The following is a 15,936-nucleotide window of genomic DNA, read 5'->3' as shown; positions in this document are numbered from 1 at the left end:
ACCAGCTCAGAGAGAGATGGAATGAGTGAGCAGGAGCGGATGACAGAAATGATAATGCAGGCGGAGAGGAAATTTGACAATGACCCCAGTGCTGCTAAAATTGGCTTGTTAGGCTGAACCACACACTTGCGCTGTTTAAACCAGACGTGGACTGGCAGTCTGTCTCAAATAGACCTCTCTCCATGTCCCTTCCAACAAATTTACCACTTGCTTGGCAAAAAAGGTTGGACAGGGCTACAAGGACACAATTTCAGACAGTCAAAACAATCGAAACAGGAAACTGAATGAACGCAAGAGGAAGCATTTAAGAATGACGGATAAAAATAACAGGACAACTTTTAATGTAAACCAAAGGTTAGAAAAAATAAATGACAGTAAGAAGGAAACAACCATGACATACATAAACATGAACACTAAGATTTGACAAAGTAAATAAGGAAATGGATGAGTGGAGCAGGGAGTGTTAAAAATAAGACAAAGTAATCACTTGTGCTCCAGCACGTCCGCTCATCATACTGCTCAGGGCATTCATGCCAGCCAGCTGTCCTTTTCGAAAAAGACGGATCATCCTCCAATACAGCAGTGTCTGAGATAAATAATAATGCTGAAGATGCTACCACAGAACATTCATTGGGATGCATAGTGTGTCTGATAAGTCACCAAAGTAATCAGGCGGCTGTTTGCTGTGTACGAATGGCTGCAGTGTTTTGGGGGCTGAATTATTAAACGGTGGAGTTCACCTTGTGCCTGCTAGACTGATTTACTAACTAGAGGAAGAAACTTTGGCTGCATGATAAAATGAAGGAAATGGATGGATCGGGGGGGATGATCGATAAAAGGGGATGGACATTTAACGCACTGAATACATTTTCTGGCCAGTTTTGCCATTAGGTGATGACTTTTGGTGTTTTTCCCAAAAAAGGTTTTTAGGAAGGACGTTGTTTAGCATCTAAGAGCAACTAATTCAAGAAAAAAAAAAAAAAAGAGCAGCTGATCTCTTAAAAAAATCAGTTAAGGAGGGCTTCAAGGTAAATAGATGTTCACAACAAAATTTGACTGCTAGAGTGGCAACTGTAGTTAAATATAAGACAATTTTAATACATAAAGGAAGAAAGGCAAATGTAAAATTAGATTCACAGAGAAGCAAGTCTGTAAAAGTGTGTTTCAAGAAGATAATGATTCTGCACGCTTTGTCTCGATGGCCTCGTGGAAGTCCTTCCAAAGTTGAGTAGCCCTGACAGTAAAAGCAAAATAATAATATAATAATATAATGAATTAAGAACGTTTTCCATTTGATTTTTGAAATCAAGATTGACCACTAAATCTCTGCAAAAGGTGTGGTGTTAGCAGAGAGTGGACCAAGGGAAATTTCAATTTGGCCTATGTTTGGGTTTGGATAATTGAATAGTATGAGTTCTGATTTTGGAAATAAAAGTGGAACTAAAATTAAACCTTGTGGTACACCTCAGGTAATACAAGAGGTTCTGTCTAAAAGATAGGAATAAAAGCAAGAGCAGTGCCCTTCACACCAATCCAAGTCTTGAGGCTTTCAATTAAAATGACATAATCTACTGAGTGAAGTGCTGCACTTAAAAAAATAAAAAAATTAAATTGAGCTGTATCCTCTGTCGGTAAAAGAGGATAATTTGCTTCTCTAAGTATGGGCTTTTCTTTACTGCATTGCTCTTAAACCAGACTTAAATTTCTTAAAGATTTCATTTTCATTCATAAAAGATATAATCTCGATTCAAACAACTTTATCTAAAACTTTGTATAAAAATGGGAGTTTAGAAATGAGTCTAAATTAGTCTACTATTCTAATGAGAATAGTAGGAGCAAAATTTGGTCTATTTAAAAGACGGTGAACCGCAGTCCGTTTAAAAGCAGATGAAAATGACCAGTTAAAACAAGATGTTTGCTAGTTGATGGATGTATCATGTCAGATGCCTTACGCTTACTGTATCCATGCAGTTATGCTTTGAAGCCCCAGGCTGTAATTTTTCATCAATTTCAAGGACATTTTTCAGCGTCACCAACGTTTTTATAGGTCATAGCACTTTTTCTTTTTTATTCAAATCTGAACTAATGACATATCCATTACTCATTAGCTCAAGTGCTTGATTGCAGGTATGAGAATGAGAATGCCAAGACAGTAAACTTGAAAACATTACATGTGCTTGTGAAAAAAAAGAAACATGGCTAATGACAAAAAGTCAAAAAATGGTAATTTTAATTTTATGGTTTGGAAAATAACCTCTAATGTTGGTGCCGTTTGTTTTTCTTTAAAATGTTGGAAATAATAGCATTTTTCTACAAAAGCTTTGAAAGAAGCTTTTGTCAGCTTGATCTACAGTTTCATGTGATTGAACAAAACAGTTTTGTTGAGGTAGTCATGCTTCATAAGACAGCACAAGTATCAAATGTCACATTTGATTTCTCAGTTTCCTGAGCCTGGTGACTCATTATATGACCATCTGAGTGACTGCATGATCATGTCAGCTGTCCTCATTTCTTTAAATGAAGAATGTAATATTTATTTCATAAGCGGTACCTTTTTTCCCCTAACTCCCTGCTCTCTGGCTAAACAGTAACAAGCTGAATCACTAACATTTCAGACAAGAGCTCTCCAATGTATGAACAGTAAGTGTGAGGAAGAGGAAAGGCATGCCATGCTGAGCTATTATTCTTCAATCTACTTGACTTGCAAATTATGTGTTGTTCAGCCTGTAGGTTGAATGTTTTCCTGTTATATAATGTACAGTATTTTACCTGGATAAGTGCCTCTAAGATACTTCATAGTCATGGATATACAGTAATATTGGTCAACCTCATTATTTTACCTAAGATTATACATAGGCTTCCTCCTCTAATGGTGATATTACAGAAGCCAAGAAAGGTAAGCGCCTCTCTGGATCAAACATTGGAAGTACTGATATAGAAAACCAGTTAAAAAGCAAAACATTATTTGTACTAATTTCTATTTATCAGAGACCAAAGTTCCAAGCTTGGATGTATAAAATGCAGTGGTCTCTTTTTGATCATGAAGGAATTGATGGTATCGCCAAATGATATGTTATGGTAAGGATTCACAAAGATAAAAAAGTTTGGATACATTAAAAAACAATTCTCAAGCATAAATGTCACATTTTTCCTTTTTTTTGTATTGGATTACAGTTGCATCATACAGGTGATTCTTTTTTCTGGTTTCCTGGTTCCAGTAGTTTTTATCTTTTCAACTTCCTGAAGGGTGTCAGGGTGTGAAGACACAGTTGCACTTCACAGCCTTCATACAGATTCAGACAGGCGTAAAAGCTTTCAAGATTGCTTGAATTACGACCAAATAATCCTTGCTTTCCCTGCTGGCCTGGTTGCCTCAGCCACAAATGTAAATATGGCTGCAGACAGCCTTGTTGACATTTATTAAACTCTTTACATATATGCCTTACCTTGCTGCAGCTGTGGTGGAGTGTGTCGCTGTAGACGGTGCCTGTCTCCCAATTCTTGATCTTTATGAAGCGGGGGCATTTTGATGGGCTGCCATTCTGCAGTGTCTTAGTGGGAGAGGTCCTGCCCTGGGCTGGAGGCTGAAAAAGGAGTGCAACCCCATTTAAATGAGTCATTACAGTTGGTCTTTGAGTTGTATCTTGGAAATAAAGTGGATCCTGACCAATATTATCACCTTTGGTACTAGCTGGATACATTGTTTAATACTGGGCGTCATGCTGAACAGAGACACTTCTATCCCACTATGGGGAAATTGATTCAAGTGCCACAATTTGACATTGATTGGTCAGTTCAAAATGTGGAAAGTATCTGAAAGCTTGTTCTTCTTCTTCCAGAAATTCTATAGTAAAGAGCTTTTTTTTGTGAACTCTCAGCTCCTCTGCCATTGTAACTAAGTCTCTCTGACTTTTGCACATGACCCAAGTGCATTCTCTCTCTCCCCCTTTTTTTATTTTATTTCACACTCTAGGATAAAGGCAATCAACATCAAACAGCAGGTTGTTGGCAAGCTTACTCTTGGTTCACTGTATTTTCCAATACAGTAGCTATTGACTGATGACTGCCTGCAATTTAACCACAAAGACAACTGTTAGCATTGCCAGAGAAAAGCAAAGAGGCATTGCCTAAGATCAGGGTAATCAATCCCACACCTTGGAAGCCCTATCATCATCTCTCTCAGCATTGCTAAGCCCACAGAGGAGCGGCCTCTGAACAACAGTGACACAATCATCATGCTTGCCGGGGAAATGAATACCAACAGTGTCACGCCAGTTGAGTCTCATTGTCGTTGCGTGTCCTCTCCAACAGCGGAGAGGAATGAGGAGGATTGGATTGAATTTGATTTTGCACACACTGAGAATAGAGAGCTTAGTTCTTGTGTGTTCATGCTCCAACAGCAGTAACCCTTGCTATGCGACTCACATATGACACATTGCTATCATTGAAGTTGCGGATAGGAAGAAAGATCATTGTACCGTAAAGGGACTCTCAGTGGAATGAGCGAAGGAAATCAGATTAAGGGAATTAAGGCTTGTTGACATAAAACGCACAGTGGTTGTGTGTTAGGATATGAATATAACGCTTGTGGCTCACTGACCGGAAGCTGTAGCTTGGCATTTACATTAGTTCTTTTCTCACCATGATACATGCAGCTTTAAGATCAGCCTGTATGGATGAGCTACTTGTAAATGTCAGTTTTCTTTATGAGTACATGTTAATTCTAAAATGTCACAGTGGAAAGACAAACCGTTTGAATAAATGTTAAAGAGAGGTCAGCTAAGGAACGACCATTAAGTGAATGTCCAGAAATACCAGGAAAAAGATAACAAGAGATACATTAAATGTAATATCTGTCATATTTGATTATGTACAAATTATCCAGTTGGTCTTTTGCTCAAAACTTTGGATTTGAATTCATGGTATGGAGAGACTGTGGTCATTCTACTGTATAATTTTTGAGGCCAAATAAAAATGGCATACAGTTGAAATAAGTCATTGTAGGCTCATAGATTGATTTGTGACACCAAGCTTTAAATTGCTCTACACCCTGAAGTCTTAAGGATGGAGCATAGTAACAGCAATATTCCCACTTAAATTGTAAAGTTGGTATCATTTTTTTGTTGTTGTCTGTTCTTACTGACAAAAACATACAACAGAGAAAAGGTGTCATGGATTTTGCATTTATTATCTTTCAGAGGACAAACGTTAGCATGCCCACTAGCTGACTATAAAGAGAAATTACAAACCCTTACTTCTCAACCAAGTGGCAAGCAGTGCTAAAAAATGAAGCAAAAGTGCCACAAACTGCAGTTCCCAAAGTTGCCAAGTTGCCTGGCTCACAATTGTTCCAGAAGAGGAACAATTCCCAAAAGGGCCCACATACAAATCCCAAACTTTAGAGCAGAATTAAACATGTTTAGAGTCTGGAATGACTAACGTGTCTGTTTTTTTCAGCTAATATCTTATGCTAATATTTCAGCTAATACTCCAGGGGGTATGAGTTTTTTAAGTAACTCAAAAATAAACTAACAAACACGAACAAAACACTAATGCCCCCATGCTACTCATATAGCTGATGGTTGTTGCAGGAACATACACGCTTTTACAACACTTGTATATTTCATCATCCGTCAATCAAAAGGCTTTGTCAAGAATGAGGTGTGGATGTAACAACGGAGAACATCTGTTGAGTTACTAATGAGGCTGATTGAACCTAATCTGATGAGGATAATTTCATGAAGAGATAATGACCTATGTTTTTTTGTTCTGGTAAAGCGAGTTATGTAGTTTCAATTCTTCATGTACCCATCAATTTAAACTTCAGATGGGAAATGAAGATGAGGGCAAAACAAAAAGAGGGAGTAGAACAAGTGAGACAGAGAGCTAGAGAAGTGGAAAGACATGGTATTAATCAAGTTTATGAGGCACATTATCATTGTGCTTGTTTTCGCTGCTTTTATTTAATCATCCAAGTCTGACGACTTGGTGAAAGTCAAAAGAATATTCTGGCACCTTTACTTAACAGCAGACTCACTAAACATTAAATTATGCAGAAGCTCAGGCTTGAGGCATCCTTCAGCAAAATGATGCAATTATTTTGCGGGCCTGCATTACAGTCTCTTGAAATCCTTGTGATTAGTCAGGGACAAACTTAGAGACAATCCAAAAACATTTTTCTCTTCCCCCTTTGTTAGCATAAACTTAGCGTCTGACTTGAGTCTATTAAATTAAACACAAATCGATGAGCCATTAAAGTTAGCATAGAGGCTGTGTCTGACAAAAGGCCTGCAGTGAAAATGCTTGCTGCACTGATCAATCAGTACACATTCGTAACACACATACACACACCTTCTCCAAAGCACCCCAGTCACACACGACCAGGAAAAACATATGGCTTCTTACAGTAGCACTTCATATCCTCTCAAAATGCTACAGCATGGATCATCCACCCTCTCATCCCTCCCTCTTTCCAACGCTTTCGCACAAACATTCTCATAAGCATGCACATTAACATTCACTTCTCTGCAGGTCTGAGGGACTGGATCATTTCAATAGGGACCGCATTTGATGGAGAGTGGCGGATCAGCAGCTGCACACATTCATTATGCCTCCTGGAATCATTTCGCCACATCCGGTCCCATTGATGGGGGCTTGAGAGACGTCACAAGTGGGTGGATAACACAGACCATGTGCAGATTACGACACTATCCCTGTCATAGATACTCAGACCTGTGGCGAGACCCTTCTGTGTAGAAGGCATAAGCTGGATTTAATGCTGCTCCAGCTTTTCCCCCCGGAAGGATCTAATGCCTAGGTGATGGGATCTTATGCAAAGGCTTTACGAGTATGCGCAAAGAAGCAACACAGATGTGCATGCTCGGTTTCAGAAAGCATGGAAAGTGCAAAGTGTGGATTATTGTACAGGCAGTCATGGACACACATGCATTATACAGCTGTAGAGAGCCTCCTCATGAATATTTGCAATCAATGTTCACATGGCCAAGAGGGAAAACAATCTTCTAGTTATCGATTTAGGAGTGTAGAAGTGGGCAGACTTGTTGTTTCATTGGATATTTAGTATTAATTTAATTTTACCTTGTCAGTGTCAGCGTTGTTAAGTACCACCGTCATGTTGTCCAGCATTCTGTTGTTATCTGACGCCAGCTGTGGAGTTGTGCCATTTCCCACACCAAGGTCCCTGGAAGTCACATACAATTTACTGTCAGGCGTTTTATGCTCACACCCGGTGCAAAATGTTCCATTCATTTCACATTAAAAACCGGAGCAGAACGTTCACACACATGCAAACACAGAAAGACAGTGAGGAATCCACCTGTCTTCTACCATTACACATTAAACCACGGGCCTGTACACCCTCCAGAATGCTGTCAAATCAGGAATCCCTGCACCATTTCTACAGGCTCTGAACACCCACCCAGGCGTTTTCTCTCCACAGGACATAGTGGATGTGCAGACACAGCTTGGGCTGCATCGATGTTGTTTGCACCTGTTGCAGAGCTGCAGTGGGACAGCTTCCTCCTTTGTGTACGCTTGTCTCAGTGATTTCCCACCACAGCTTTGCATCAACTTCATACTGAGACGAAGTGGGCGAAATCTACCCAACTCCAGAACACCTCTTACAAGTCAGAAGGGAGAAAAACTAAAAAGGTACATTGACCTTGCATTTGTTCTTTCAATTACTTTAGCTGTGCTTTTAATGTGCTGTCCCTATATCAGTTTTCTCGCAAACAAAACAATTTCATTAAGTTGATTTAGACATGTCTGGTTTTTTTTTCTAGATTAATTCTCTTGTTTGGACTTAAATCTGCATTTAGAAAGTTGACAAGGACTTATTAAGGCGTCTCCAGACATTGACACAGAAACATGGCTGCACAAACCCAATACAAATCAAATGTTTCTGTTTTTTTGATGAAAGAATATATCACCAGATAAAAACAGACACATTCAAGAAGACCAAAAGTTAAAGAGAAACTGAATATGACTTGAGAGATGTCACTCTGAGCTGTAATAATTTGATCCTGTGACGCTGAGGGGGGGCTGGATGTCACTGTGCTGCCACTGTAGAAAACCATATGAGAAATGAATAAATTCAGCATACTCATAAGCGAGTGGTTTCAAGTTTGTGTTCTCCTCCTCCTCCTATTGAAAACACCCACACATATATCACCCATTACCGACTTTCACACTCGCCCCCTCCTCCAGTCTTTCTCATGTGCATGCGTCCATACTAATTGTAAATCCTCACAGGCATCTTTCCCTCTCCTTTTCTCACTGTATCTCTTTAGTTGTCACAATTTGCAAGAGCATATTTTCCCCTTAGTCTTGTATTCTTGCGGTGTAGTTCAGACACGCAGTAAATGACGAGGGAGGTTATACTTGTCATTATCTCTGACTCTGGAACATAATCTGCTTTCTCTTCCAGAGAAATAGTCCCTCAGAAATAAGCTGAGATGCATAACTGCAAAGACAAACCCTGGAAAAAAGATTTTGGCTATTCTGTTCTTAATAACTCTCATAATAATTCCATATATACAGCAACTCTTTAGAGAGTTTTCTTCTAAAATCAAAGATGAGTAAGTTGTTTTGCTAATGCGGAACACGTCAGTGTGTTTCCAGGTCGTCTATTGGTTATATTGGTTCTTCCTGCCCAAAGGTTGCCCCATTAACAAAAGCTATTTTCATATGACTTACATGTTTTTTCTTCCTGCATGTCTCTCTTAAATGCAATGAATCACTCAAAGTGTATTTATAAAAGAGAGGAGGTTGTGTATGGATTGGCCAAGAATGACACATTGATTCAAGCAGACTGTAGCCTCCATTAGATTTCAATTGGTCTTGGGAGAAGAACAGCAGATAACTGAAATGCCAATATCAACATCACACTGCGGAAACAATTTAGGCAGAGACTGGAAGATAACGGCTGATCTGGAGCAAAAAAATAAAATAATGCTTTGAAAAAAGACACTATTAGTCGTCCTTACTACATGCGACAAAAGGAGCCATGTTACATTCATAGAGCCTCATTTCTCAACTACCTGCCTGCTTAAAACTCTGCTGCAGCTGACCTCAACGGAAAAGACAGAATAAAAGAAGTTTTGATATTTCAAAGCTTATTAAGACACTAATGAAGCATTTGTGATAAGCTTTGTGTTTGGCAAGGTGCTAATTGGGGTCTAATTATCGATGTGATTTTAATTGGAGCTGAAATACTAATAGAGCAAATGCAATTGTTCTCAAATATTAGATATGAACTGCGGAAAAACTTCCTATAATTCAAGCAGATTCAGCTAAATAACACTGATCCCAGACTGGAGGTTTAATGTTAATTATGAAAGACTTCCAAAGTCAAGCAACATTATTTGTTCAAATTTTTTTTAGGGTTTACATGAACCCAGTTCAGCTGGTTCCTTTGCAAAATAGCACCAAAACTGTGAGGATGAATGTTGTGAGCAATATCATGTTAATTGAGGTTTTCTAGAGGCCAGCATGCAGACAGTAATTACTTGGCAATCTACTCTGAGTCATACCAGATGAAAGAGAGCCTGTCTGTAGCAGCTAATACAACACAGCTGGGTCAGGTAGTTTGGGGAGTACAGGGTGACAAAGTGTGGAGGGAGACTTTATTTAATAAGAGGACCAGGTGCAGACTCTTATATCTGCTAATAACCAACTTGTTGAAGTGTCCTTGACCTAAATCCTGATTCTAATTCGAGCTGGGCTCTAACTCCAGTCTGCATGTGGAGGCTAACAAACACAAGGACAATCAAACCAAGGGATCAATAAGGTTGTATCGCATCATAAAATTACCAAGCCACTTGAATCTGGGCATCTCTTCTCCCCGCATTCCTCTGGCCCTCTCCATTGATCTCCTTTTTGCTGTTTTTGATGAGGCGCAGCACTGGTTCGATCTCCCTCAGCAGTTCATTGTTTTCTTCCAGCCCATTGCACAGGAGGGCTCCACGATCCCTCATAAGCAGGGGGTCCTGGGCTTGCACGCCTCCCCTCTGCAGGATAGACTGGGTGATGGACGGAGAGGACAGGTTCTCAATGGCTCTGAGCTGGGACTCCTTATTGACCTGCTGCTGCTGCCCGGGGCTGAACGGGCTTAGAGGGGAACAGTGCTCATAGGACTTTGAGGGTGGGAAGGCAGGCCGTGTGACCCTCACTGTGCGCTGGCGGCCATCTCCGGAAAGAGTGGTCTCCAGGTGGGTGGTAAAGCCCTCAGGCCCTCGGAGGATCAGCACAGCGTGGGTCTCTGGTGACACGTTTTTCAATGTCTCCAGGGCCCGCTCATAAGACAGGTCCACCAGGGGCTTGTTGTTGACCGCCAAGACGATGTCACCCACCTGCACCAGGCCGCACTCCTCTGCTGCACCACCACGGATGAGGTCAGACACAATGACAGGTGGCTTGGACACCCTCTGCTTCACTAGAAAGCCCAGACCGCCGATCTTCCTTTTGTAAAGGCGGACAGAGATGATGTTGGGCTGTAGCTGGCACACTGTTGGCTCTGACTCCTGCATGGTGCCTGTGTGTGTGACTGTTACTGTGTGCTTGTGTGAGAGTGTTCGTGTGTCCCCAGGGATGTTTTCTGAAAAGCAACAGAAGGAGAGGGAGGAGGGTAAATAGAAGTTCTATTAGTTTTCGGGGAAATTACCTTGACTGCATCATTTACGTCCAGTGTGTTGATTTAACATAAGTCAAAGAGGATATACAAGTCATTTAGTGTTTTTAGAAGGTTGTGTTACGACGAAGTAAAAATGTATTATCCATCAAATAAAACCCTCTTTGATCCTCTATATTGACATTGCAATGACTAAACGCTGTATCAAACCTTTTTTTTCTCAAACGCAAATACTGGCTAGGCTTGTTTCTAAGCCTCTGTTTTCTGTCTTCTCCAGCGGTCGTGTAAAGTATTCACATCAGTACTGACGACAATTTAATGGCTCTCCTTTTATTTCCATTATAGACGACATTTTATTTCTATATAAGATATTTTAACTTGTTCCAGCTTACAGTCGTTGCAATGGACACAGCCACACATTGAAGTGTTGTAGGCCGCACAACTAACACTCACATGTATGCAAACATTTACAAAGAATGACACAGGCATTTGATTTAAGTAGTCAGTACATTTATTTGGTCATTGTTTGTTCACCAAGTAAAGCTATATTAATTTCTTCTCTTTTCCTTTTTGAGTTACCTGGATGGTGTGCTCTCCTTCCTGGTCGAACAAAGGATGAGGCTGAGGGTGGAACTTGATTTTGTGTTGGAGGAATGTACCAAGTGCTCAGGTATCAGGAGGAGGGGTCAGGGTCCCTTGGTGTTAACCTTTAGTTATTTTGTATGTCATCCTCCCCTGTGTGTTAGTTTTAGTTTGGTCAGCAGCTTTAAATATCCCCCTCAGTTCTCATTTTGTCAGGTCTGTTAGTTGAATTCACATCCTATACAGTTAGCGCAAACTTTCAGTAGAGTTATGTTATTTTGACCTCTTTTAACAAGTCCTATATGCTCTGACAGTTTACTTTTTGCCTTTGTTAAATACATTTTTTGAATAAAGAAACCTGGTTGTTGAACTTTTAACCTGTGTTCACTTACATTGACTGCTTGGTCTATGACAGTCATTTCAGATGCTCGATAGTAAAACATATGATTAGTTTACCCAATATTCAACCAAGAGGTTTGTAAAGGCGTTCTCATATATGCATCAACAAGTGCTTCTGTAATACACCATGATATCATTCGAGGTTTTTACTCTTGATAATAAACTACCTTAACTGCAGTATTGTACACAAATGGAGTGTTGTAACATTACATCATTTGTATTTTTAGCAATAATGTCTTTTTCACTCTTTGCAGTCCATTAAAGGTGAGACGGACAGAAGCCTTTACAAACACAAACTTCTGGTATCTTGCACAGAAGGATATTAATGCCTTTAATTAAAGGCATAATAACAACGAACAGCAAACGGGACACTTAGATTTTTGCAAGGAATGTTTCCTATGACCAATAAAGTCTAGGACAGTAATGTCAACACTTTAATTTCTGCATTAACCCAACAACTCTTGAGCGAATAAACACAAGAAATGTGACTGAAGCCGATCCCTCAGCTCCTCGAGGCCTATTATTCCACCCTGTGCTTCATTGTCTTTTCACTTGAAATGAACTTAAGCAACAAACAAAAAAAGCACTCTTTTGCCCTGTTTTCCAGGCGCTGAATTCATGATTTAACCTCCTCTGATGCGTGTAAATTGTTCTTTGAAATAAATTAATCTGGCCGTGTGGGTGGTTTGGCCTTGAATGTACAGTGTGTAGAAAAAAAATGGCACAAAAGCTGATACTGCGTGTGCTTTGAAATCTGTGCCGGGCAAACGTTAGGAATAGTTCAGCACCAAGGACAGTGTTCAACCTCTGAGTGTTGACTGCTTTACAATCCTCATCTTGTCATACCTGTTCCTCTGCATCAGTAGGCTATATCAAGTTGTTGTTTACTTCAAAACTTTCAACGGCAGACATTTCCTTTAATGTATATGTTGTGTCAACTGGTTGAGTCATGCTGTTATGTCAACATATAAAAGTCCTATATTTCTGGAAAATCAATGCCATATCTTCTGATTCTTTGCAAAATCACAGAATTCACACATTTAGGGGATCAGGTCCTCGGCACAGGGATTTTAGAAAAAAATGCGCGCAGTCAAAAATATTGGCTAAACTGTCCCTGGGCACAGGAATAACTTTAGATAGACGGGCCCTTTCATCCTAACTCTTTTTAGCTGCATCCTACTAAGATAAGAAATGTCATATCACGGATTTGAATATTGATGGGAATGTGCTCTGAATATGAAGAGACTGAAGGGGCTTCTGGGATGATTCTGTCTTATTAATGTTAAAATTATGTTCAATAAAACAAGCATAATTAACTATAGCTACCATTACGAAACCTAATCAGACCTAAATAAACGTTTCATTGAGAAAACTATGTATGTAGACTCATCAGTATCATATCTAAATGTGTATATTTGAGAACTATAAAATTCAAAATTTATATTTTGAAACTACTTCTTAGCTTCTTTTGCTTTTAATACTGATTTTTTTTTTTTACTTCCTGGTCTATAGTGACAACAAAGATTTAGGCTACGCTTGGCTTGTTTTTAGTTTCCCCACTGTCTCTGCACAAAACTTGTAAGTAACATTTTGTTCTGGTGATTAAGAACATGATGTGAATATTTGTTCCTGTCACAAACACTGCAGGGTTAAGATGTAATCAAATTTGCATAGACTGACTTTGTAACTGTAAGGTCTTCATAACTTTACAAGAATGAAGTTTATAAGCCTTATTTGGTGCTCTCAAAAGCAATTCAAGAAACTACAAATGCGATTAAAAAGAATATTAAAAAAAAAAGGATTTCAAAACTAAGTAGCAGTAAGACTATGGATGAACCAGGCGGTGATTCATTTCTCTGATGTATGTCTGACAGCAAGAACTAGAATCCTATATTCCTCTCTCATTTCCAAAGAACTACGAGTTGCTTCAAGAGTAAGACTGTTACCTTTCGTTTCTGTGGGAAAAAATCCTCACAAAATGTAAAGCTAATGTTAATAACATTATCCCGTTGTCATTCGAAACAAATGAAAAACAAAACGTAATGATTAGACAAATCTACAATGACAAGTATTTAAACGTTTATTTTGATTTATTTTGCAATTGTCCTCCTCATCCCGATGTGCAATTGAACACCCCAAATGTTCCCCGCTTGAGCCTGAATTTAACGGCTCTTTCACAGGTTCAACAAGTTCTAGCGACTTTGTTTTTTTGCAAAAAGGTAATATAAAACCTCATATATCTTGTATGAAAAAGACATTTTGCAAATTTAAGGCTTCATGTCCTAACCACAGGTATGTACATTAGTTATAGCGCTCCATAGTCATTAATTACCCTCCTGCACCATTATTCTTCAATGGAATGCGCAGCCTAATTTTGAACAAAACTAAAAGCATAACAGGTGAAACATTTAATTAAAACGTTCAACAACTCACCCCTGAGAACAAAATCGCTGTCCCAACGACCTGCTGCAGTGAACTTTGGGATTAAACTCCTGCGTTTCCTTTGCAGCGTATGCTCAAGTGTCTCATCCAAAAATGTGTCCAAGTCACAGCGACGCGCTCTGCCTCTCTAGAGACGAGGCATGCTTGTGCCTCTTCGCGCACCGGGGCGCTTTATAAATACAGAGCAACGGGAGACACTGTGACGAGCTGGGAGAGAGCCGTGCGCGGGCATTTAAATCAACTGTGGGTGGGTTTAGTTATGTCGGCTATCGTCATCACTCAGCATGCTGGAGCCGACTCTCCTCACATCCACTCCTCTTAGAACCTGCTGTGGGCCTTCACAGGGGGGCAGGGACGAGGCAAGGTGTCCCTCATGCTCCTGCTGCAACATGGAGATTTCTCCTTTAAAAGTTTTGATTTGATATAATTCAAATGATTGGAAAACAAATTTGAAAAAGTAACTTTAACAAAAAGAAAACGCAGACAAAGAGTCAGAAACTGATGGGAATATCTATATCGGCTACTATTGCATTTTGCTTATCTCATTTGGAATACAGCAATAATGAAAAAGCAGAGGATATTCCCGCACAACAAATCCTAAATGCTTCTCTTTTTTCCTGATAAAAATAAATATAAATGAAGCACATAAATGTTTTTTTTTAATATCTAGTAAGATTTGTTTTCATTTTAAATCCCTTATTGTATTTGTTTTTTTGTGACAAAAACCTTCGTATTGTTTTATACTCTTAATTACTCTTTTTGCTTAAGCATTCTAAATTACTCTTGTGCAGGTTTTTAACCCCTTGATCCCTACCTGTTGACCAAGTGTGGTGTCAGCCTTACTTCTCTTGGACCCGCCCCTCACCTCCATATTGCCTGTCCAACAAACCTAACCAGTTCACCTTGCACATGCCCTATTGACTCATATACACATATGTGGAGGCATTTGATTGGTTGTCCCTACCTCTTTGTTTTGTTTTAACTTTATTTTACTGTTCAACCTATACCTATTTGAATGATGTTTGTAAATCTGTTTCTTGATGATCCTAATGAAGGCAACGAGCTGGAATACGTTGGTCTAAATTGTGAATAAAGCTGATCTTCTTACTACAAGTCTTGCTGAATACAGCAATTAGGCCTATACCAAATCCTACTTGTCTCATTCAATAGCAAATAATTGGGTTGCAGAGATATATCTTGGGCATGATTGTTTAAACAAAGTGCAAAAAATTTAACACAACAAAATATTCTCAATATAAGTCAGAACAACTAAGTCTATTCAGTTATTTAGCATTTAGGGTTCAATATAAAAACCACCTTGCTTAACACACTATTAAACAAAATAAATACAAAAACTTTATAATAACCACTAATAGTCACATCTGCTGGCGGGAAGCAACTTGCTAGTTGTAAAGTTAGGCTGAAGTGCAGCAGTTAACTGAAGTAGCCTTTTCTCAACTTCTAACTTACTTACTTTACAAAGGCTAACTTCCATTATTAAAGCAGTTCAGTCAGACAGTTGTCTTTCCTATCCTTCTCCTTGTGGCCTTTATCTTCCATATTTTTTTGGTGATACCATTCCTGCTACATGTCAGCATCCTTATTGCTAGAATTAGCAGTCTGTGATACAGTCATTATTACCACTCTCGCTTGCAAAAATAAAGAAAAGTAAAAGAGTTGAGTAAACTGGTCCATAATCCTTCATTGGTTTTAGTGTTGTTAAACGCAACAAATTTACTGTATTTTACCAAATCAACTTGACCCGTAATATGTTCAGCCTTAGCCTGGAAACTTAATGGCAATGTATGGCGTTGCCAGAAACTAAACCATCAGCATCTGAGGTCAAGGGTCAGCAACACTGTTAA

At 39.3% G+C, this 15,936-nt stretch overlaps 1 protein-coding gene across 2 annotated transcripts in view; it reads right to left on the bottom strand.

Moving 5' to 3' along the window:
• nos1 (nitric oxide synthase 1 (neuronal)) overlaps positions 1-14,317 on the bottom strand; it is a gene marked incomplete at its 3' end in the record, with an annotated part of 37,872 nt that extends 23,555 nt beyond the window's left edge. For both annotated transcript variants that reach the window (XM_079365949.1, XM_079365950.1), the window contains exons 1-4: positions 14,063-14,317; positions 9,832-10,615; positions 7,099-7,201; positions 3,447-3,584 (exon numbers count right to left, since the gene is read on the bottom strand). In XM_079365949.1, coding sequence (XP_079222075.1) covers positions 3,447-3,584; positions 7,099-7,201; positions 9,832-10,547 — 957 coding nt within the window. In that variant the 5' untranslated portion in view covers positions 10,548-10,615; positions 14,063-14,317. The remainder of the gene's footprint in view (positions 1-3,446; positions 3,585-7,098; positions 7,202-9,831; positions 10,616-14,062) is intronic.
• Between the last annotated feature and the right edge of the window lie 1,619 nt (positions 14,318-15,936).

Source organism: Symphodus melops (genome assembly GCF_947650265.1).
Source record: "Symphodus melops genome assembly, chromosome: 1".
Classification (NCBI taxonomy): domain Eukaryota; kingdom Metazoa; phylum Chordata; class Actinopteri; order Labriformes; family Labridae; genus Symphodus; species Symphodus melops.
This window is presented reverse-complemented; position numbering and strand designations above follow the sequence as displayed.